Source organism: Natrix helvetica, assembly GCF_964273705.1.
Source record: "Natrix helvetica genome assembly, chromosome: Z".
Lineage (NCBI taxonomy): Eukaryota > Metazoa > Chordata > Lepidosauria > Squamata > Natricidae > Natrix > Natrix helvetica.
Genome location: NC_138554.1, coordinates 79,640,106 through 79,663,746, shown reverse-complemented (window position 1 = coordinate 79,663,746; position 23,641 = coordinate 79,640,106). Strand labels below are relative to the sequence as shown.

The 23,641-nt window shown below is 38.8% G+C and overlaps 1 protein-coding gene across 1 annotated transcript in view; it reads left to right on the top strand.

Annotated features, from left to right (window-relative positions):
* The window catches only part of MLH1 (mutL homolog 1), a 118,433-nt gene extending 96,439 nt beyond the window's left edge, over positions 1-21,994 (top strand). Inside the window, exons 13-19 of the mRNA XM_081932889.1 lie at positions 3,193-3,338; positions 4,790-4,898; positions 5,381-5,444; positions 11,492-11,653; positions 16,357-16,449; positions 17,299-17,412; positions 21,821-21,994. Coding sequence (XP_081789015.1) covers positions 3,193-3,338; positions 4,790-4,898; positions 5,381-5,444; positions 11,492-11,653; positions 16,357-16,449; positions 17,299-17,412; positions 21,821-21,988 — 856 coding nt within the window. The 3' untranslated portion in view covers positions 21,989-21,994. The remainder of the gene's footprint in view (positions 1-3,192; positions 3,339-4,789; positions 4,899-5,380; positions 5,445-11,491; positions 11,654-16,356; positions 16,450-17,298; positions 17,413-21,820) is intronic.
* Positions 21,995-23,641: the final 1,647 nt, after the last annotated feature.

The following is a 23,641-nucleotide window of genomic DNA, read 5'->3' as shown; positions in this document are numbered from 1 at the left end:
AACCCCAATCCTTTCTTCTCTTGATAGATTTAATAACTTAGGCTTGGTGGACCTAAGTCAATTATAAATTTATCAAGAGAAGAAATTGAATTATAAATTCAATAAATTCACTTAGGCCCATCAAGTCCCAACTACTCAGGTTTATAAATCATCTAAAAGAAAAAAAGTTCAAACAGGAAGGAAAAAAGAAAGTTCTTTGCTGATTCCCAGCTTCTATTTACTTTATCTGTTTAGCTTTCATCTACCTTCCAAGAGCTACACTGTTTAAAAAGTTACAGTGTTTCACTCTCTATCTCTGCTGTCCCATAAACAATTTGCTAGAGCAGGTGTTAACAAACAAGCTTATCTTCAATACACAGTCAAGGTCCTACTTTCATAACTTTAGCTTCTCTGCAATTTTCTTCAGTAGATGTCACTGTTGCGCTATTTCTCTCCTTTCTCTTTTGTTAGCTTAAATTGTATAATCTGCTCCAACGCTTTTTAAAAGTCCCAGGGTTCCAAGTTTCATATTCCAAAAAGTTTCCAACTTAATCTATCTTGTATTTTAAATCACCAGTCCGACTTCCTAGCTTTAACATTTCTTCTCTTTTTTAAAAAAATATTCCCTCTATTTCCAGTTCTATAAATAGCTCACAAGTTTACTCGCTGCTATTCTTGGGGGTGGATAACAAACAATTCCACCTCCTCTTCTTTGAGTCCCACTTTTTCCCGGATTTATTTTAAGGAAGTAAATTCCACAACAGAAGTTGGAAAAATCTCACCCAGATCGATCACACTGTTTCTCAAATTCTATGCTTGCTGTATTGATTGGCTGTCACAGCTATGGTCAGGCACGCAGTGGCCATCTTTTTCTTCCCACCAGATTGAGAGCTTCCTCCACAACAAACAAGAAGTATGCTGTCTCTTTGATCAGTGGGGTGTCCTCTCTGTCTTCCTCACCCCTCCAGGGTAATTTGATTCCCTCAGAACCTCCTGGCAGGTAGAATTTTGTGCAATCCTACAGAGCCTCGTGGAAATGTATCATATCACCGTGACATCAGCCCCACCTCCCAAGATTCCTTTTCTTTATACAATTTCTTCCAATAATCAAACAATGTTATCCACAGATTAAGTCACTTTTTATACTACTGCAAGTTCCAGTCCGGGTTTTCTATATTTTAAAGCTTCATAATCTTCCATTAAAAGTTTGTTTCACTTTTGGGTCTATAATCTTTCTCCGTCTGTTAATTCGCCACTTTCTTAGCATTTTGGAGAGCCTTTTTTAAAAATTCTTTTGTTTGGGTTTGGATCTCTAGTCTAGAAGTTGAAAGTCACCTCATCTAGTTTCAAAACTCTGTCCACGAACTGCTGCAGCTCATAATCATCTCCTCGTTGTCACAGCTTCAGTTTTGCTAAAATAGCCATTGACTCTGCTGCCAATGAAGAGGGTTTCTTTGGATCAAGCGAGGAAATTGCTGTTTCCTCACAATCTACAAAGCATCCCTCCTTTCTTCACCAACCCTCCAGAGTTGCTTTGACCATGTAGGGTTTTCTGGCAGGCAGGTATTGGCTGGGTTTCGCAGTGCCTTCCAGAGCACCACTATACCACATCCGTCCTGCTATGATGCCAACCACGGAATCTTCTTGGCAAAGTTTTGAAGTGGTTTACCATTATCTTTTTTCTAGCACTGAGAAAGAGTGAATGGCCCAAGGTCAACCTGCTGACTTGTGCCTAAGGAGGGACTAGAACTTCTGTTTCTAGCCTAGTGCCTTAACTACTACATCAAATTGGCTTTCTATTAAATCTATTTCGGGTCTGGATGGGGGACAACAGACTCAGACTCAACCCTTCCAAGACAGAGTGGCTGTGGCTACCGGCGCCCCGGTTCAACCAGTGGACTCCATCGCTGGCCATAGGGGGCGAACAACTGCCCCCCATGGAGCGGGCGCGCAATTTGGGTGTCCTCCTTGATGCCCCGCTGTCGATGGATGACCATGTGGCAGCCGTGGCGAGGGGGGCGTTCCACCAGGTTCGCCTGGTGCGGCAATTGCGCCCCCTATTGGACCGGGACGCCTTACGCACAGTCACTCATGCGCTGGTGACGTCTCGCCTGGACTACTGCAATGCTGTCTACATGGGGCTCCCCTTGTAGGGATGCACCCGAAGACTACAGCTAGTTCAGAATGCGGCCGCATGGGCTATCATGGGGAGGACCAGATACTCCCATGTAACACCACTCCTGCGCGAGCTGCACTGGCTGCCTGTGGTTTTTCGGGTGCGTTTCAAGGTGTTGGTTACTATCTTCAAAGCGCTCCATGGCACGGGACCTAGTTACCTGCGGGATCGCATCTCACCTCATACATCCCTGCGACCAATCCGCTCCCACAGGGAGGGACTCCTCCGGGTACCGTCCACTAAGCAGTGTCAACGGACGGCGCCCAGGAGTAGAGCCTTCTCTGTGATGGGCCCAACCCTCTGGAATGACCTCCCCCCCGATATTAGAACTATTACCGACCTCCGCTCCTTCCGACAGAAACTTAAGACCCACCTGTTCCAATTAGCTGGCCTAGCTGATTTATAGTCCCACTTTCAACCTCCTGGCAAACATCTTATTTTGGGTAATCTTTTAAGGGTAATTTTTAATTTTATTCGAATTTTAATTTATTATTGTACAGTGCATATCCTACCTCTTCCGTCTATCTATGTATCTATGTATATCTATATTTTTGTATTCACATTGTTTTTAATATGACTGTACACCGCCCCGAGTCCTGTTTAGGAAAGGTTGCGATCTATAAATTAAAGTATTATTATTATTATTATTATTATTATTATTATTATTATTATTATTATTATTATTATTATTATTATTATTATTATTATTATTATTATTATTTCAAATTATTATAGCTCCTGTATTTAGAGGAGGTACTATTTTACTTCATTTCGTAATATATGTTGTTCTATCATCCTACCAATGTTTTTTTTAATAATAATTTGAAAAGTAGATTGTGCATACACTTGCCCCTTCCTTTTATACATTTAATTGCTTGTATTATATTTTTAAATTCTTGACTTGGTCTTGGAGCTTAAATAAATATTTTTATTATTTATAAATATTATTAGGGTAATATTTTTAAATCAGCAAACACTATTTGTTTCTTAAATGGGTTCTTTGAATGAGATGTTACTCAGTTTAATTTCTCTTGTAGAAAGAGGCAGCGAACAGATCATGGTCTTGAAATGGAAAAAACTCCACAAAAGGAAATGGCTGCTGCTTGCACTCCAAGAAGAAGAATTATTAATCTAACCAGTGTATTAACTCTTCAAGAAGAAATTAATAAAAGGGCAAATGCAAGTAAGTTTGTTTACTTCTTTCTGTGATTAGTTTCTTACACTGCCTGTAACCTTTTTCAATAATTCAGCAGCAAGGGAGGACTCATTTGCTTGTAGAGTGTGTGAATGTGCTATGCTGGATTGAGAGGTGTTGCTGGTGATGAGAGCTGGTGTAAAATAAAATGCCTCAGAATGGCCAGCTTCCCCTTCCAAGGATGTCTACTGAGGACAGTTGGTGGCTCCGAGGTTGGGGAACTCAGGGCCTAGGAAATGAGAATAGGGCTACTATTTGAGGATTAGAGTCAGGTCAGAATATTATGGTAGCAATGGGAAGGAGGAAATATGGTGCCATTTTCCAGACATTCATTTCCCCAACCTGCTGCTAATACAGAATGACAGGTATGTCTTCATAATGTTATTTTCCAGAATCCTTACTGAATTAATAGAATTATCTGTTAATTATTTGTTTATAAATTATAAATTATTTTATAAACTATTTTATTAAAACTACCATTTTCCATTCACACAGTTTGAATAGGTGTTCAAATTGAAATATCTGCAAAATAGAAAGCAAAGTTTGATTCATATTCTTGATCAAGCAACAGGGTTAAGAAGTTGTGTATTTCTGAGCAGCAAAGTAAGAATTTAATTCAGAGACTAGATTGATGTTAATGTGAAAACAATCTCATGATGTACTTTTAGATACAATTTATTGTATAGGAGAATCAATTAGAATTCTGTAAATATTTTGAAGGAAATAAAAATGGCTGTACATTCTTCATATGAGTAGATCTTATCTCTAAATTTGTATGTTTCAGAACAGAATATCCATATGATAAAAATAACTCAAGCTTGGCTGGCATTCAATTGATAGTAATCAACATATCTTGATATACAATTTTTTTAAAATTTTTATAAATTGTACAGGGGTTGTTTAATTGGATTTTTACCTATGTGTATGATTGTTTGTATGTTTTTTTTCCTGTACACCGCCCCGAGTCCCTCCGGGGAGAGGGGGTGGTCTAGAAATTTAATAAATTAAAATTAATTAAATTAATTAATTACTATTGATTTATTATTTTGTCCTTCATATTTTTCTCCTAGTACAAATAGTCAATATATTAATATTATCAAGTATTTTGAAAAATCTGGATTGGATTTTAAAAGTTTATAAATAAATATTGTTTTTATTTGAGTTGAATTTAGAAATGGATTTAAATATTTGCTAACCTTCAGATTTTTGGCAACTTAATTTCTTATTTAAATAATATATTTACTTTTAAACAGAAAAAAATAAAATTTGCAGTCAGTTTTACAAATGGGACAATTAAAACTGGCTTCTTAATTTCATATAGTTTAAAAGTAACTAAAGTAGATTAGAAATAAATTGCAAAATCCATAGTGATTTTTAAAGAGCAATATTATTGTTAATTTTGTAGGATATCCTAAACGTAAATAAACTTGTTATTTCAGGTCTTCAAGAGCTGCTTCGTGATCATTCCTTTGTTGGATGTGTTAGTCCTCAATGGGCACTGGTTCAGCATCAGACAAAACTTTATCTTCTGAATAGCACAAAACTCAGGTGGTAGTCTGAATGTATTGTTATTTTTGTCAAAATAAAATCGATTTAATTACCTGAAATAGGAAATAAATATTAAATAGATGTTCTGGATTGCATCTTAGCTTTTGCATTTTGTTTATAGTCCAGAAGATGGGAGAAAATATGGTCCAATTTAAGTACAACTGTAGTATGTGATTGGTGATAGAATATACAACTCTTTGGAGCAATTTGTTGAAGATAATGATATTTTGAAATAATATATAATTAGCACTTTAAGGACTTTATCAGCATTTTGTCGTACGGATTTATATGTGATAAATATTAGCTTCAATATTCTGCTAAAATAAGTTGATTTTATATATACCATTTGATCATCACTTCTACTTCATAAATTAGAATATAATTTGTAATCTAATAATTTTATGGTAGACCTTAATATTCTGCAGATGCTAAATATATAAGAGAATGTGCATTTAATGATTTTTGTTTTCTTTTGATTCAAGTCAAGAAATGTTCTATCAGATCCTTATTTATGACTTTGGAAATTTTGGAGTTTTAAGATTATCAGTGAGTATATTTTGGGGTGGATTTAAATTTGATACTTTACTAATTCTTTTAAAGATAGTAGTTCTTTTTATACATTTTAGGCTCGCATATAGGACATTGTAAAGCAAAACAACAAAAAATTTAGCCCGAGATCGATCTAGTTTTGATATTTATTCCTAATGGGCCAATGGCAAGAGGCACAAAAGAATGCAGAAATATTCACCTTTTCCCAAGTGCTGACATTGAGTTACCATCTGGTCGATATAACGAATTTTTAGGCATGAGGCTTACATTCCGGCAATGTACGGAAGACAAATGTGGTTTTCTCATGCTCTGTGAATATTTACATGGTCTGTTTTTAAATCCATACATTGTATGAATACAATGCCTGTCCCCACTTATCTGTAGTTTAGTTTTTTTGATGATTTCAAATTTTAGTGTTATGAATGAAATATAATTTTTTTTCCTACCTTATTTGTTCAGAAATTTATGAAAATTTTGCCAAAATATTTTTGAAAGATCAAGAGTACAGAATTTACTGGATTTCTCTTACTCATATTCTTGTAGCTATCTACAAAATCTTTTAATGGTTAGCAAGATTTTTCTTTCTGTTTGGGGAGGGAAAATGGCAACTTTTCAAATACTGTTATATGGTTGTTAAAACAGCCTGAATAATAGCAAAGAATACTGGAAATTTCACAGATTTCCACTTCCAATAATGTTATGTTTAAGAAGGTTTTTCACTATTCTAACAGGAGCATACATTAAGGCATTTGGTATAAATGCTGATTTTAGGGATACCTTACTTAAAAATAAAAAACTAACTTCGTATTTAAACTATTAAGCATTTTTGAGATAGACAGTACAGTGTGTTCTAGTAAGATATACAACTTTTATCTATTTGCCTGAGTTCCTCAGACTTCCTTCTAGAAAATAAGAGCTGATCTTCAGACTTTCTCTTAGCCAATGAAAATTGGCAAAGTTCATCCTTCTAAAATTTCTTTAACTTGTACTTTAACTTCCTTGTTCTTCGATTTTCCAGTCCTTTTACTGTTCTTAGCAATAGTAATTAACTATCATAATGACTGCTTCTCCCTCCCCCCACAACCCCCATCTGTTCTATACATGTCTTGCTTGCGTATGTGTGTGTGAGAGTGTGTGTGTGCTTACACGGGTACAGGTGAAGGTCGCTATTGAAGCATCCTGGTCTTCCATAACACCTCAGCAATGTCAAAGGCTAATAGCTTCCATGCCACGCCGTATTGAGGCAGTAATTGCTGCAAAAGGGACCCAAACCAAGTACTGAGTACATATGCATGCTTATACTTTTCAGAGGTCCGATATTGTTCTATATACAATCCTTGTTTTATTGATTGCAAGTAATATTCTAATTTTCTGAGATGGTGGATTTGAGGTTTTCATGAGCTGGACGCCATAATCATCACAATTATGACAAATCACGGCTTGAACTATTTTGCTTTGCATGTAATGAGTTTTATCTCATATATTAGTTTCACCTTTTAAGTTGCATTACTGAAATAAATGAACTTTTGCACGATATTATAATTTTTCGAGTTTCACCTGTATGCAACCTAGTTTGTGCTGCCTTTTTTTTTCTTTGCGCTCTGAAATAAGCTTTCTACTTATCTATCAATAGCTTCCATGATACCATTCAAGTTATCCTAGAACCTATGGCACATGTGCCTCAGGTGGCACACGGAGCCATCTCTAAGGTCATGCGAGCCGTTGCGGTAGGTCACCTGCAGCATGCATGCACACACCGACCATCTGATTTTTGGCATTCAAAAGTTCTCAAAAGGACTGGGGGAGTCCATTTTCACCCTGCCCAGGCTTCAGGGAAGTCTCTGAAGCCTGGGGAGGGCAAAAAAACAGCCCTACAGGAAGTTCAGAAACAGCCATTTCCGGCTAGAAGGCCTCCAGGGGGCCAGGGGAGGCTGTTTTCGCCATCCCCAGGTTTCAGAAGAGGTCATGCATGCATGCACAGGAGGGAGGGTCAGGGAGAGGGTTATGCGGGAATGTGCTGGGGTGTGCAGGGGGATTGAATTATGGGTATGGGCATGCGGACGTGCGCTATCACACACAGACACACGCTTTTGGCACCCAAGCCAAAAAATGTTAGCCATCACTGTCCTAGATATATTAACTTCTTGGGTGCTTAAGATGTTTTATTATTGTATACCACCCAGAGTCCCTATTTGAGGGATTTGAACAGTTCAGAAATGTAAAATATGAATAAATAATAAAAATCACCACAATTCACTTGCTTTTTCTAATGCTTTATTATTTAACTATTACAGTTCATTATTTTTAAATATTTATTCTTTTATTGTTTTTAAATAGTGACAAAAAGAAAAATAACCAGAACAGATAAAAATACATAAATTACCATAGAAAAAAAGTGCATTAGGAATGAAGCAAAATGCAGATAGTCCTCTATTTACAACCATTTTGTCATGATCCCGACTAATGAACCCAAGCAAATCAGAACTCTGAGGCTAAGGTATTCCTCTAAGAATTTCTTTATTAGGTATATCGTCACAATCAAATGAAAAACCAGTTCTAAATGTTTTCCCGCATTTCAGTATAATTAAAATAGAAAATAACTCCCTCCCCCAAAGTTACAAGTCATGTTGGCAAATTAGGTTAATTGGCGGGCTCTCCATACACTCCTCCCCGTCTATACCACTTGCAGAGATGACCTTGGTTCTCACGAGAAAGTTCTGTGTTTTGTCTAGTAACACATTTCATTCTCCTTTCCCCCTCCCCACTCTGTATTGCAATTGAGGAATAGAAAAATGGCTTTTGCCATATTCATTTCGAAATTAACAGTTGGATCTTCTCTAGTGACTGAGGAATACCTGGATAATATCAAATATAGATAGGTTAATTTTCTGTTACCCCCCCCCCCTCCCATCACCAGGCAGTTCCTTTGGCTTCTCAGGATATTTTTCATGGAATGTCCTGACTAATTTCTCTGCTCTAACATCCCTAATGTGGCTTCTGACAGGGGGTAACCCTTCCCATGCACTAAGTATTGCAGTTTTCCCTTAAAAAATCTTGAGTCTAGGATCCTTTATATTTCATAGTGGGTTTCCCCTTCCACTACAATAGGACTGGGGGCTGCCTGAGCTACCAGCCTCAACACCAACCTTATTACCAGCTTCAATAAGCTGCTATGAAAGACCGGATGTACTTTCTCTAGGAAGTGCTGGAGTTTCAGTTCTACTGTTACTGGGTTGATGATTCTTACAATAGGGAAAGGTCCTATAAAGGACCCAGTTTTTTGCAAGGCAACTTCAGTTTCAGATACTTGGTAGAAAGGTAAACTTTCTCTCCTATGTGAAAAAGTCTCTGATAAAACAATCTTTTATCTACTTGTTCTTTTTGCATCACTGTGACTTTAGCTAGTGCTCATTTCACATTTCCCCGGAAGTTTTTAAATACCTTGCTAACCAGCTTTATGTGCTTCTCCATTGTCTCGTAAAGATCAGAATATCATCTAAATAGACTAGCACCCCATTATGCAGATGATCATGAAGCACTTCTTTAATCAGTTGCAAAACACGGCGGGAGCCCCTTGGAGACTGAAAGCATCACTTTGAACTGGAAACTACCCAGGAGCAGTTAAAAGCAGTCTTTCATTCATCTCCCTCTTTGATCCTCACCTTATGCCTCCCTCAGGTCTAACTTTGTTAAGATCTTTCCCTTCACCAGGTGAGCCAGCATGTCCTTCATAAGGGGGAGTTGTCCACGCACATGCTGTTTATTCCTCTAAAATCCATGCATAATTTCACTGCCCTATCTTTCTTTTCCTTGGGCTGCCATGCAGGATTTTACTGGCTGGATGAAACCTCTGGCTAGGTTTTTGTCAATGTATTCTTTTAACTCTTTGGTTTGGGAAGCTTTGGTGCTGGCAGGATCTCCTCCCCCTTCCCACACTGGCAATTGAGGAATAGAAAAATGACTTCTGCCAGGTTTGATTCAAAGTTGACACATTCATTTAGTGATGATTCAAAATTACAACAACACTGAAAACAGCGACTTATGACAATTTTCACGCTTATGACCATTCCAGCATCCTTATGCTCAAAATTCAATTCATATTTGCTTAACAACCACATGATTCAGTTAACAACTGCAGTAATTCACTTAACTGTGGCAAAAAAAATCAGAAAATGGAGTAAAACTTATTTAACAACTGCCTTGCTTAGCAATGGAAATTTTGGGCTCAATTTTGGTGGAGGACTACACAAAGAAAAACAAAGGAAAAGTATAATACTGTACATCACTTTAACAGTAACTACAATTATATATATATATATATTTATCCAATGTAGTTATCATTTAAATGCATATACATTTCTCATACATTTATATAACAAACGTTTTTATTTTTTAGGTTTTTTTACAAACATATCAATGCGTGAACAGTGTGGGACCTGGGTGTCATACATTTTAATACAAATAAAACAAGTAGCATTAGTCATAGTTATTACTTTCAACCAACATATATTTCTATTAATACGTATTTATATAAAGTTGCAATCTCATTATTCAATTATTCCATGTTTTCTCTTCTTATTGCTCTTATTTTATTATATAAAAGTGTATATACTAATATGCCCATTTTCTCTTACATATTTCTATCTCTAATTCTAACTTTTAATCATGCCATCCTTTGTTAAAAACATTTTTTTCTATCCTACCTAACTTCTAATCATGTCACCTACCTACAAAAAAAGAAAGAAAAAGAGAGGAAGAGAAAAGCAAACAACATCAAGAATGAAAAATCATCTATCTATCATCTCTTGCCCACTTCAATACTTTAATTGCTATGCTTTATTTCTTTTTGATTTGTCTCCCATATTCCTCTCTAAGATCTGTGTCTCTTTCTACATCTCTTCTTGGCTGTTCAATCTGAGTATTTTCCCCACCTCTGCCCTAAAAGGCCTTCCCAGTACTGCGCCTTCCCAATTTAAGAGTCCAATTTTCTATACATTTCGGAATTTAATATTTTTCTCTCTTGTGTCTTTTCCTTTCAGTCTGGTGTTTCTCAAAATTCTTAGATACTGCTTTAACAAATAATTCTGAGCAAATAGTTCCAAATTATTCTTTAAGTTTAAGACAAAAATAAATCCGCTCCCCCAGTTCCAGTCACTGTTCACCACCTTAGCACCAGTCTTAGTTGTTGTTCTTCGATTGTCCCAGCTTTGTGGCAGCCATCTTTAGGCTGTCTCTTCTCCTTGCCATGGCTGAGTGAGAAAAAAACCCGGATCAAACAGGAGAGCTGCGACTCTCCTCGATCTCCTCAACCTCTTTGCTTCACCATCCCCTACAAGGTGGCTTTGGCTCCTCTCGGAACCCACCAACAGGGAAGTCAGCATATGGAACGCGGAGACCCATTCCTGTGTCTAATATTGCCACAACGTCAACCAGAGGTCTGACTTCAACCAGAAGTGAACAATCATTTTTAATCTATTCTGTTTTGCATAAATTAGTCCTCTATGTAATTTCATTCATCCATACAGAATCTCTGTCTACCAGATTCCATTCATAGGTAGAAAGTTCTATCAGGTTCGCAATGTATTGGTGGGTCCTTGGTAATTGCTTGATAAATTAAAAGTAGAGCTGAACAGTGATGTTTTTGCATGCTGTTCCATCCTTGTAGATATTACTCCCAGAAATCCACATGACCCGGATACACATATCTTTTAAGAGCCAAAGTGTGGTTTAATTCTCAAATTTATTTTTATAATTTATTTTTTATATACTTGTTATGTGTATTGATTACAATTTATTTTAGCTGCATAGTCTCTGCAGCTGTTCAGGATTGATAAATTGTACTCCAATTAAATTGTGGAAGTGTATTTCTGCAGCCTTACACAGTATTTAATCTCTGGGAGGGTGACATGCAGTTAATAATTTTCATACCCCATCTTTATAATTCATATAAAGAAATGTTCTCAGATTGTCAGTCTTTTGGATGCTTCTAGAGAGAATATTGTTTCCATAAATAATAATGTTTTATATTTTTTCTTTATATCTAGGAAGCAGCTCCTCTCTTTGATCTGGCTATGTTGGCCTTGGAGAATGCTGAAAGTGGTTGGACAGAAGAAGATGGTCCAAAGGAAGGCCTTGCTGAATATATTGTTGACTTCCTATCAAAGAAGAGTGAAATGCTAAAAGACTATTTCTCCCTTGAAATTGATGTACATAGCATTTGGCTTCTAAACAAGGAGTTTATGATTATTAGGAATATACCCAATTTATTTACTTTAGTAATTCCAGTACTTGTAGTCCTGCCTAATGATGACAATTGGAATTGGCAATTTTATAATAATAATAATAATAAGTTTGAATTTATTAGCCGCTCCCTTTCCAAGTAGGACTCGGGGCGGCGTACAATGGGGCATATAGAACACAGAAAATATATAAAACACATAGGCGTACATACAAAACATACATACAGATACACAAACACGGACTCGGAGGAGGTAAACAATTTACATCATATAGACAGTTAAAAGACCCGCATTAAAATACCCCAGTTGTAAAAACCCGATATAAAAATAAGATTTAACGTTTAAAATACAATTTAAAACAGTTAGGAGGAATAAGAATAATTACGATTGAGCCAGGCCAGATAATTGAAAGAGGTGGGTCTTCAGCTGTACACGGAAGGAGCGGAGATCGGAAGTAATCCTGATGTCACGGGGGAGGTCATTCCACAGGGCTGGGCCCACCACAGAGAAGGCTCTGCTCCTGGGTGTCGCCCCCCGGCACTGTTTGGCGGACGGCACCCGGAGAAGTCCCTCTCTGTGTGAGCGAATTGGTCGTAGGGATGTGTGGGGCAGGATGCGATCCTGCATATAACTAGGCCCTGTGCCATGAAGCGCTTTAAAGATCATAATCAAAACCTTGAAACGCACTCGGTAGACCACAGGAAGCCAGTGCAGCTCGCGCAGGAGAGGTGTTACAGGGGAGTACCTAGTCCTCCCCATAATCACCCGCGCGGCCGCGTTCTGGACCAACTGTAGTCTCCGAGTGCATCTCAAGGGAAGCCCCATGTAGAGAGCATTGCAGTAATCCAGGCGAGACGTCACTAGCGCATGGGTGACTGTGCGTAGGGCATCCCGGTCCAATAAGGGGCGCAATTGGCGCATCAGGCGAACCTGATGGAACGCCCCCCTTGCCACGGCTGTGACATGGTTATCCATGGACAGCCGGGCATCCAGGAGGACGCCCAAATTGCGCACCTGTTCCATGGGGGCTAGTTGGACGCCCCCGATGGCCAGAGATGGAAACACCTGGTTGAACCGGGAGGCTGGAAGCCACAGCCACTCCATCTTGGAAGGGTTGAGTTTTAGTCGGTTGCCATCCATCCAGACCCGTACGGCCTCCAGACACCGGGACATCATTTCGACGGCCTCATTGGGGTGGTTCGGGGTGGAAATGTATAGCTGAGTATCATCAGCATACAGATGATATCCCACCCCAAAACCACGGATGATCTCGCCCAGCGGTTTCATATATGTGTTGAACAGGAGAGGCGAGAGTACCGATCCCTGTGGCACTCCACATGTGAGTGGCCTCCGGGTCGAACTCTGCTCCCCTGTCAACACACGTTGCGTCCGATCAGAGAGGTAGGAGCCAAACCACCGTAAAACGGTGCCCCTGACTCCCAGCCCCTCTAGCCGGTGCAACAGGATACCATGGTCGATGGTATCGAACGCCGCCGAGAGATCTAATAGGACCAGGATAGAGGAGCAACCCCTATCTCTGGCCCTCCAGAGATCATCAACCAATGCGACCAAGGCCGTCTCTGTGCTGTGCCCGGGTCGGAAGCCGGACTGGCGCGGGTCTAGATAATCATTTTCCTCCAGGTGACGTGGGAACTGCTGTGCTACCACACTCTCTACAACCTTCGCTAAAAAAGGAAGGTTGGAGACTGGACGATAATTGACTAGGTCCGTTGGGTCCAGGGAAGGCTTCTTGAGCAGGGGCCTCACCACCGCCTCTTTCAAGGCGGCCGGTAGAGAACCCTCACCCAACGAGGCGTTCACCAGGCCCAGGAGCCAGTCGCGCGTAACCTCCCAGGATGCCAGTACAAGCCAGGAGGGACACGGGTCCAATAAACATGTGGTAGGTCGCAGACGTCCACGCAACCTGTCCAAATCCTCGATGGCAACCGAGTCAAACTCCTCCCAAAGCGGTCCCTCAAGACTCGCAACGGGCGTCTCTACTGAATCACTGAAAGGGGTCCATCCCATCCGGATTTGAGCGACTTTGTCCTGTAGATAATTCCCAAACTCCTCTGCTCTGCCCTGTAGTGGGGCTTCCCGTGGTCTCTCAAACAAGAGGGAACGGGTCACCCGAAACAGGGCAGCAGGGCGGTTATCTGCAGACGCAATAAGAGCGGCACAATGTTGACGTTTGGCCGCTCTTAATGCCACAAGGTACGTCTTCAAATATGCTCGTACCTGTGCTCGGTCAAATTCGGAACGGGAGGATCTCCAACGACTCTCTAGGCGTCTCTTGTGGCGTTTCATCACCCCTAGCTCCTCGGTAAACCAAGGTGCCAGGGTGGTTCGTCGCCGCAAGAGAGGCCGCAAAGGCGCCACCCGGTCTAGGGCCCCGGTAGTCGCACTATTCCATGCGTCTACCAGGTCCTCCACTTGGGGGCGGGTCAGGTCCACAGTGGGTGGCCCAAGTTCCGTCTGGAACCTATCCGGTTCCATCAGGCGCTTGGGGCGGAACCATCTAATACCTTCCAGTTCCGCCTCCTCGCGGCGGGGGGTAGCACCAGGGAAGTCCAGCCGGAGAAGTGAGTGATCCGACCATGACAGGGGAATAGTGTCTAGATCCCCTATTCCTAGATCACTCGTCCACTGGCCAGAGACAAAAACAAGGTCCAGGGTGTGGCCTCCCTCGTGAGTAGGGCCCTGAATTAACTGGGTCAGGTCCATGGCTGTCATGGAAGCCATGAACTCCCGAACCCCCTCAGACGCTTCTCCCATCGACGGCAGATTAAAATCCCCCATCACTAAAAGTTTGGGGGTCTCAACCGCCACCGATGAGATCAGCTCAAGGAGTTCGGGCAGGGCCGCTGAAGTATAGCGAGGAGCCAGGTATACTATCAGCAGGCCCAACTGCCTCCCTGGGCCCCATCTCACGACGAGGGACTCACACCCGGATGTCTGCGGCACAGTGAACTCTCTCGGCTCTAAGTCTTCCCGGATAATCACAGCTACCCCACCGCCCCTTCCCTGGGCCCGAGGCTGGTGAAATGCTCGATAACCTGGTGGGCACATTTCCACAAGGGGTAGACCTCCCTCGTGGCCCAACCAGGTCTCGGTTATTCCGGCGAGGTCCGGCTCCCCCTCCAAAATTAGATCGTGGATGAGGGGGGCCTTATTGACAACGGACCTCGCATTGCATAACAGCAGTCTCAGGCCTTGGGTCTGTAGGTCCTGACCACCTAGTATGCAGGGGTTGGTACAAACGACCGGGAATGACCAAAAGCCCCGGTCTCCCAACCGACTACGTGCTCTTAAGTTGTCCTCACACCTGCCCCTCCCTACGACTGTTGGTATTAAGGAGCCCTGAACAGGAATGCTATCTTCCCTCTCCTCCCCCACTCCGCTCCCTCCTCTTTCGACCACACCTAAGTGCCTGGCTCTACCATCCCTCCTAACCGGTTCCCCCCCCCCACCCCCAGAACCCCTTACAATTTTTAAAAAAGATTTTATTAAAAAACCCCTCAATGTGCGCTTCCTCCACCTCTCTGGGTTAATAAACCCGTCCTCGAGGTGGGTCCTAGAAAGGGCAGGAGGACATAACTGCGAGAGGGGGGATTCTCGCAGTAAAATAAGGTCAGACCTCGCATACATGACAAGTAGTAGATAGTGAATACGCCGGGCTACAGAAGGATTCTGGGTGCTGAGATGTTAAATAAGTCTACCCGTAGAAATTATAGCGAACGGCAGCTAAGATCACAAAATGAGAAAAAAAGAATTTGTATTGTACAACTATAAAAAGGCAACATTAAAAATAAAAATATGGTTTTCTGCCTGGATGGTTTTCTGTGATGAGCCGAAGGACAGAAAGAGGGAGTAGTGAGCTTCCTCCCATATTTGGGCATACCAGGGGTTGTAACACAAATACATACCTATTTCCCTGACTCAGCTGATAAAGGAGGAGAGCCTGTGGCTTAGTAGCTAAGACTCCTGCCTAATATGTAATACAGCCCAGGTTCAAATCCCAGTAAGGGTATGGCTAGCTGATGAGAGCTAAATAGCTTGAAATGGATCTATAGTCTCCCTTTATTTATTTATCAGCACAAATACAACACACACACACACACACACATCACACACACACACATACATACATATAAATAAATAAATAAAATCCATCACCCAATACTCCTGCTAGTATTCAGTAGCAAAGGTGCTCAAATGTAATGATAAATGATGATAGCAGGAAAATTATGCAAAGACTATATGTATGAAATTTAAAAAATATCATTAAGTAGTCTGCTGCCAATATTCAGTATTGGTGGTAGTGGTGCTGAAATTTGGTGGTAAATGAAGAAATTGATGGTATGCAAGTTATGAGTTAACCTTTTGAAATTATGGATATCTATGGTAGGCCTTCAAAAGTGAATCCAAAAGCAGCAGTAAGATAATATCTCTAGTAACACCATAAAAATAAATCTAAAACAGTAATGTAATAGAAATATGTTCATAATCTGGTATTTTAATTGATCTAATAGAAATAGCTTACAGTGGGATTTTATATATGCAACACTTGTTCTTTTATATTTAATACATGTTATTAATGTTCTTTGCAGTCATTTGAAACAAATGACTTTATGGAATGTGATAGTAAAAATATGGCTTTCTGTTTGCAGGCGGGAAATCTTACTGGACTGCCACTTTTGATAGACAATTATATTCCTCCACTGGAAGGGCTACCTATGTTTATCCTTCGTTTGGCCACAGAGGTATATTGATATTCAGCACAAATTACTATTTTTCAAGCCATATGCAGTCGTGATTAGATAGGTCATTTTTATTTCTTAATATTCAGCATGAGAAAAGATAGCAAAAAGGTGTTCTAAAAAGACATCTCTGAACTGAGGCCTAACTGATTATGATTTATTTTAATATTGCCAGTTCTGTGAAAGACTTAAGTTATGGAAGACTTTAATACCTTTTTTCCAATCATGCATCCAACTTCTTAAATTGCAATGGGTTGTTAAATCTGTATCAAACATAGTTTCATTAATATACTTTCCATTTTAGAAACATGACTATAATCACTACAATCTTCTGCCATTTATCTCTATAAAGGTTATGATAGGATTGTTTGTAAGGCAATGTATATAGTCCATTCTTCAGTTTTTCCCCCACAATAATCCTGGGTGGTAGCTTGAGGGTCGACTTGAATCTGGATCTCCTGAGTCCTTGTCCAACTCTTTAACCACTACGCCATACTAGCTTGCTTTCTTCATTCTTGGGATATCTCCATTCATAGGAAGTAGAACCTGCAAATAGGTGACTTTTAATTCCCGCCCCCCCCAATTTTTTTAAATATATTCTCAACTTTGTCTGTGTATCAAAGATACTTATTATGAAGCATAACGTTACATAGATATATACAAATATAACCTAAACAACTAATAAAAATTAGATTAAACAATCAGAATGGAGTGTTTCAGTTTCTAGCTGTCATATCACCACCATCACTGAAAGGTTAAAACTAAAATATTATTTATTCATGCATAACTTGTCTCTGTCACTGACCACTTCACTAAATCTAAAACTATAAATTTTATTTATTTTTTTACCAGGTAAACTGGGAGGAAGAAAAGCAGTGTTTTGATAGTCTTAGTAAAGAATGTGCCATGTTCTACTCTATTAGAAAGCAGTATATAATGGAAGATTCTGGTCTCACTTTTCAACAGGTATTGTCTATAGTAGTAAAGAGTGAACAGATTGGATTTCATCTGTAGTCATCATGTACTAGAGTTACAATTTCCAGATTCCCCAGTCTTGTCTTAGAATTTGGGAAGTGTATATTTAGAAGGCACCAAATTTGGAAAAGCAAGATCATAAAAACTGTACTTATAAATCTTGTATTTAGAGTGTTATTATTTGTATATGTAAAGACCAAACTCTCCCCCTTTCAAGAAAGTACAGACCAGTGATGGCTAAGCTTTTTCTCCTTGCATGCCAAAACCGCGAGTGTGCACACCCACATAATGCAATGTGCCCCAACCCTTGCGCATGTGCACATGACCCCTGCCCCCCCCGAATCCCGATTTGGGCCTAGCAGGCCTCCCTGAAGCCTCCTGGGACAAAAACTAGCTGGGTGTGTGACACACACACACACAAACACACATGGCCTGTTTTGGACCTAGCGGGCCTCCCTGAAGCCTCCTGGGATCAAAAAGTGGCTGCGGGGGGATGCTGCACACTCTCCCCCACACCCTCACACATTCACGTGTGACCCCTCCGTGCATGCATGCTTGTCTCCTGCATGTGCAGCAGAGACCCAAAAATCAGGTGGCTGGTGGGAGGTTGATCTGGGCGACAGCTTGCTGTGCCCAGAGAGGGCACTGTGTGCCACAGGTTCGCCATCACAGTATAGGCTCTTGAAAACTTTGTATATCAAAAGTGTATTTATTTATTTATTAAATATATATGCTGTCCATCTCACTATCCAAAGTGATTCTGGGCAACTTATAGCAACATAAAGCATAAATATTAAAGCATTAAAATTGAAAACCTTTAAGCAAAAATTAAAAACCAAAAGTTCAGATGTTGCAGAGGCAGGCTTTTGCCTCTGACTCAATTAACCACTTCCAGCATAGCGTTCCCCATTTGGCACCCCAAACCAACAACCACAGAGCCAGGTTTTAAAACTCTTCTGGAAGGCCAGGAGGGTGGAGATAGGCCTCCAGTTGCAAGATGTTACAGGGAGTCGGACATGGCAGACAAGGCTTTTTGGATCCTGTTAGCCAAAATTACTTGGCTGGTGGAGTCCATAGAAGGCCTTTTCTGTTAGAGCAAGTGGGGTAGGCCAATCCCATTGAGCAAGATATTTCCTTAGATAACCTGGTTCCATGCTATAAAGGGCTTTAAAGGTGATGACCAACATCTTGAATTATGGAGATAGACATGCTTTGTTTTTTAATATCCTGGAGGAGGATGTTTTCCCTATTCTTCCTTTCGCTATATTTATTTATTTATTTATTTATTTTATTTATTTATTTGATTTGTTAGCCGCTCCCTCTCCACAAGGATATATTCTTCATTTATCTCACATTCTTTTATAATGATTTCAAATTTTGTTAACTGTGTATCTTTCTTCTTGAATCTTTCTTCCACTTTTATCCATTTCTTTAATTGTATTAAATTCAACCAATGTAATTTAACATTTGCTAAAATATTTTTTGGTTGTGTTATATTCTTTTTTTCCAAGAATTTTTTATTTTATTCTCTTACATACCATTTTAAGTATACATTCACGATTGTTATTCTTCTTTACATTTATCATTCTTATACATATTTTATTTCATTTAATAGGTTATAATATACAGTTTTGATTGCTTTATCAACCCTTCCTCCTTTTGTAACACCTTTTTCCCTTCTTTTCTCCCTCCCTCCCCTTCACTACTTTCTTCCTTCCTCCTCTCCTTCCCCTTCCTTCTTCCTTTACCTTTCTCCTACTCTTCTCCTTCCTACCCTCTCTCCTTCTCTTTCTCTCCCTTCCATCCTCCTCTCCTTACCTCTTTCTTCTTTCCCCCGTCTTCCTTTCATTCTCTCCTCCTCTCTTTCTTTTTCTATTGTTGTTGGTGTATATTTCAAAACTCAGTTTACGTTTCCTAGGGATGGTATTCCCGCCAACCCAAATATAATTTAGTGTCATTTCTTATTCCCTTACCTTCACTAGTCTACCTTAATTATGTTCCCCCCCTTTATATCTCACTCTTGAATATATACTTTTATATTTAATATTTTAATTTCTGTTTTCCCCTTCTTCCCTCCCACCCTTTCCATTTAATAGTGCGTTGTCTGGGTACTTTATCTTCTCCCTACTTTCTTTTCTAACTTCCTTTCTCTAGCCAATCATAAAATCTTCCCCATGTCTTGAAGTACTCCGATTCCTTTTTATCCTTTATTTTCATTGTCAACCTATTCATCTCTGCACAATCTAATATCTTTTTTATTATCTCTTCGTCTGTTTGTTGGTAGCTTATTTAATTTCCAATTTTGGGCAAATACAATTCTTGCTGCTGTAGTTACATGTATAATCAAAACTTCACCTGCTGCTTCCTATTCGTTATATACTCATACCAGAAAAAAATACTGGGTAGAAATTTTAACAAATGAAATTAATACTTGACAATAAGTATTGGATATATTTTTGCTAATGAGCTTTTTTGCTGGAGGTTTGATTAGAGATAGTCCTCATTTAACAACTAAAATTGGAATTGATAAGTCTATTGCTAAGTGATGTCATTAAATGAAACATCTCGTAACTGCACTGGGAATATGTCAATTCTGCTGCACTCATTATGTGACATCACATGACCATGGTTTCTTGTCAGAAATCAGCTATGAAGCTCACAAATGACTCTATGACCATAAGACATTATGAGTTGTTTATGCCAGTTGTGCCCAAATTAGGATCATGTAATCATAGCAATGCCATCCTAAACCTACTTTTTCATTGCTCTTTGTATGAATGGTTGCTATTTGGGAACTGAAGTTTACTTGTATAGGATCTGATATGGCTGAAGTTTATGTTTAGAAGCTTATTAGACAACCCATATACCCAGTTGGATAATTGATTCAGAGATGTTTCCTCTGTGTTATTTAAACAAGAAAAATATAATAACCATAGGTGGGCAAAAAAAGCAGTAGGTGTGAAAACAACAACTAATTTCCTGTCAGTTTTCCCATTGAGCTTTATTTTGGAAAGCTGGTAAAGAGCATCAGAAATCTTCCTTTTTTCCATCTCTCCTCCCCTATTCTTTCCTCCTGCCTCCTGCCTTCTTCCTTCTCTTTTTTCTTCCCTCCCTTCCTCTTCAAATTATTGCTGGCCTTGTGAAGCTTGCTATGAAAAAAACCTTTGCCCTTTGATACACTATTTGGCAACAAATGTTTTAGGAGTATATAGATACTGGCTACTTTTAAAATGCAAGCAATTAAATTTGTCAGATATCATTTACTAGGTGTTTATAATTTGACCTTTCCTTTTTTCAGCCTTGGATAACAAGATTTATTATACATATTTGCTATGAAAAAGAATGAACACATTTCATCTTAATGTTTATGTATGGTAAATGTTTATTGTAGGATGTCTAGCACATCCACATTGCAGATGAATTCAAGTAAAGGTAGTCCTTGACTTACAATTAAGCTCAAATTTCTGTTGCTAAGTGAGATTTGCACTATTTTACCACCTTTCTTACCACATTTGTTGATTACTACAGTTAAGTTAGTAACACAGTTGCTAAGTGAATGTGGCTTCCCTATTGCTTTGCTTGTCAGAAGGTTGTAAATGGTAATTGCATGAGCCCAGAATACAGTAACCATCATAAATACAAGTCAGTTGCTAAACATCAAAATTTGGATCACATGATGACAGGGATGTTGTCACGGTTATGTGTGAAAAATGGTAATCACTTTTTTCAGTGCTTTGTAACTTTGAACAGTCACTAAATGTTACAAGTTGAGAACTATCTGTATACTGAAGCTGGAGTGCTCAGGCTGTGGACCGCAACTGGTCCATGGTGCACCAGAAAACAAAGAGAAACAAACAAAGCCACATCTTGCACACACAGGATGCAGGCAGCATATGAAACCACATCCTTCTTTGGTCCACGGAAAAACCTCACTCCGTGGAACCGAACCCTGGCGCCAAAAAGTCTATGGGCTGCAGTACTAAAAGCAACCAGGTATTAGACTTTATGGGAATTTTGTTCTATTTGCATTTTAGTCAGTCTTTACTCAAACTGTTACGTAAAGTAAAAAACAAAGCTATCCTTGTATTTGTCATTCATTTGTATCACAGTATAGGCAATACTTGACAGGGAAAACTTACAAAATGTTCATTTTTGCATGGATTATTTGTAACTAATGTATAATCATTCCAAAAATGATAAAAGAATTGAAAACTGAAAAGAGATTAAACAAATTAACTGTTAGATTTAGGCATATCTCTGATTATTGCTGTATTAGTATAATGACTTACAAATTGAATTATCAACTTGGAATCTAAAAAGGCATATTATAAAGAATGTTATTCAATAATACATATGTTTTAAATTTCCTACGAACTCTGAGGTATTACTGCTTTTACAGGTTGAAGAATCTGGAAAATGTGTGAGATCATGGAAATGGACAGTGGAACATATACTCTACAAAGCTTTTCGGTCATACCTTTTACCGCCTGCAAATTTTAGAGAAGATGGCAATGTTTTACAACTTGCTAATCTACCTGACTTGTACAAAGTTTTTGAGAGATGCTAAATACAAATATTTAATCTAGAATTGTTTAATATATTTTCTTTCTCATCATTATAATCTTTAATCAGTTATTGAATATTACTGCATAAATATCTGCATAAAAATGACTACTGTATGGTCAGAAAACTAATCCAATGTTGTTCAACTTTTTACAATACCCACATATTAATACAGTGAACAAATAAAGAAAACTTAATTAAACTCCCAGATTTCTGTTTATAACAAAAAATGTGAAGGATATTTAAATTCTCATCCTACTATTAATGAACGATACAACTGATGAATTGGAAAAATATGGAAGACTAGAATTCTCTTTTCTACTTGACCCTATTTTAGTATTTCTGCTGGCAGGTAGTTTGGGAATAGATGATTAGAGCACCCTTAAATGTAAAGGATCATTCAAATTTTATATGGCGATAAAGGTAGTCCTTGACTTATGACCATATGGTTAAGTCAATCCGGCTTGCCCATTGACTTTGCTTGTCAAGAAGTTGCAAAGGGTGATCACATAATCCTGAGACACTGCAATCTTCATAAATACAAATCCGTTGCCAAGCATCTTAATTTTAAGCCTGTGACCATGGGGATGCTGCAATAATCATATGAAATATGGTCATAAGTCACTTTTGTCAGTGCCATTGTAACTTTGAATGGTCACTAAACAAACTATTTTAAGTCGAGGACTACCTAGAAATTAGCAACTTTTTATTAGTATCAATGAATATAAACAGCTTCTGTTAATACAGCTTTTACTTACTTAATTATATCCTGTCAAGTTTATTATTCAAAATAAGTAACTGAAACATTTTCAGTCTGTAATGTTTTGAGTTATACAGAGGATACAAATTCTTAGAATTAGCACATTAAAAAGCTAAACAATAAAAATGCCAGAGAACATTAAGACAAGACACACCCATGCTATGCAAAGTGTCAATTTAATAGGTTTGTACCTGCCACATTTCTCCCACCCACATTTCACTCCACACTTAAGCATTACACACATCAAGTTTTACACACTGTACAGTAACAAATCTTGCTCACTATTCTTACATTAAGAATAGGGATGGTTCTGTTTAAAATTGAAATCTCAAGTGTGCATCACCATGCAATAAAGCAGATTTTATACAGTCATTTCTATTTTTATATAAATTTAAATATTGTACAAAAGTGTTTTCCATCAAAATGTATAAAATTTAGCAAACAAGACTCCAATTGTATTTTAAAATAAATGGTATTTGATTTCCATATTATATTTTGTTCTAATATCTTAAGTACTCATTGCACCATATTAAAGGCACTTGTGCCATGTGATGATGTTGAGCATGTAATTGGTTAGCTTGTTGTGCAACATACTCTTGAATTTGTGCATCTCTTACCAAGCATTAAAGCAGTTGAAACTAATTCAGAGAATAAACTTGTTTTCACAAGTGTGAAAATAGTAGTTTATATAAACTAAATCAACCATAGATATTGGGTTCCATCAGATTTTTGAATTAAGCTGTTAAAACTCATCACCAACATAAAGATTTAAGTGGTTTATCCCATTTACTCAAGTTAAAATATTTGCCACTTAATTATGAAACTAAAAGACAATGAACAGCTTTTTTTCAAATTTATGGCAAGGAAAGTCTGTATTAAAATAAGCTCAAGCATTTC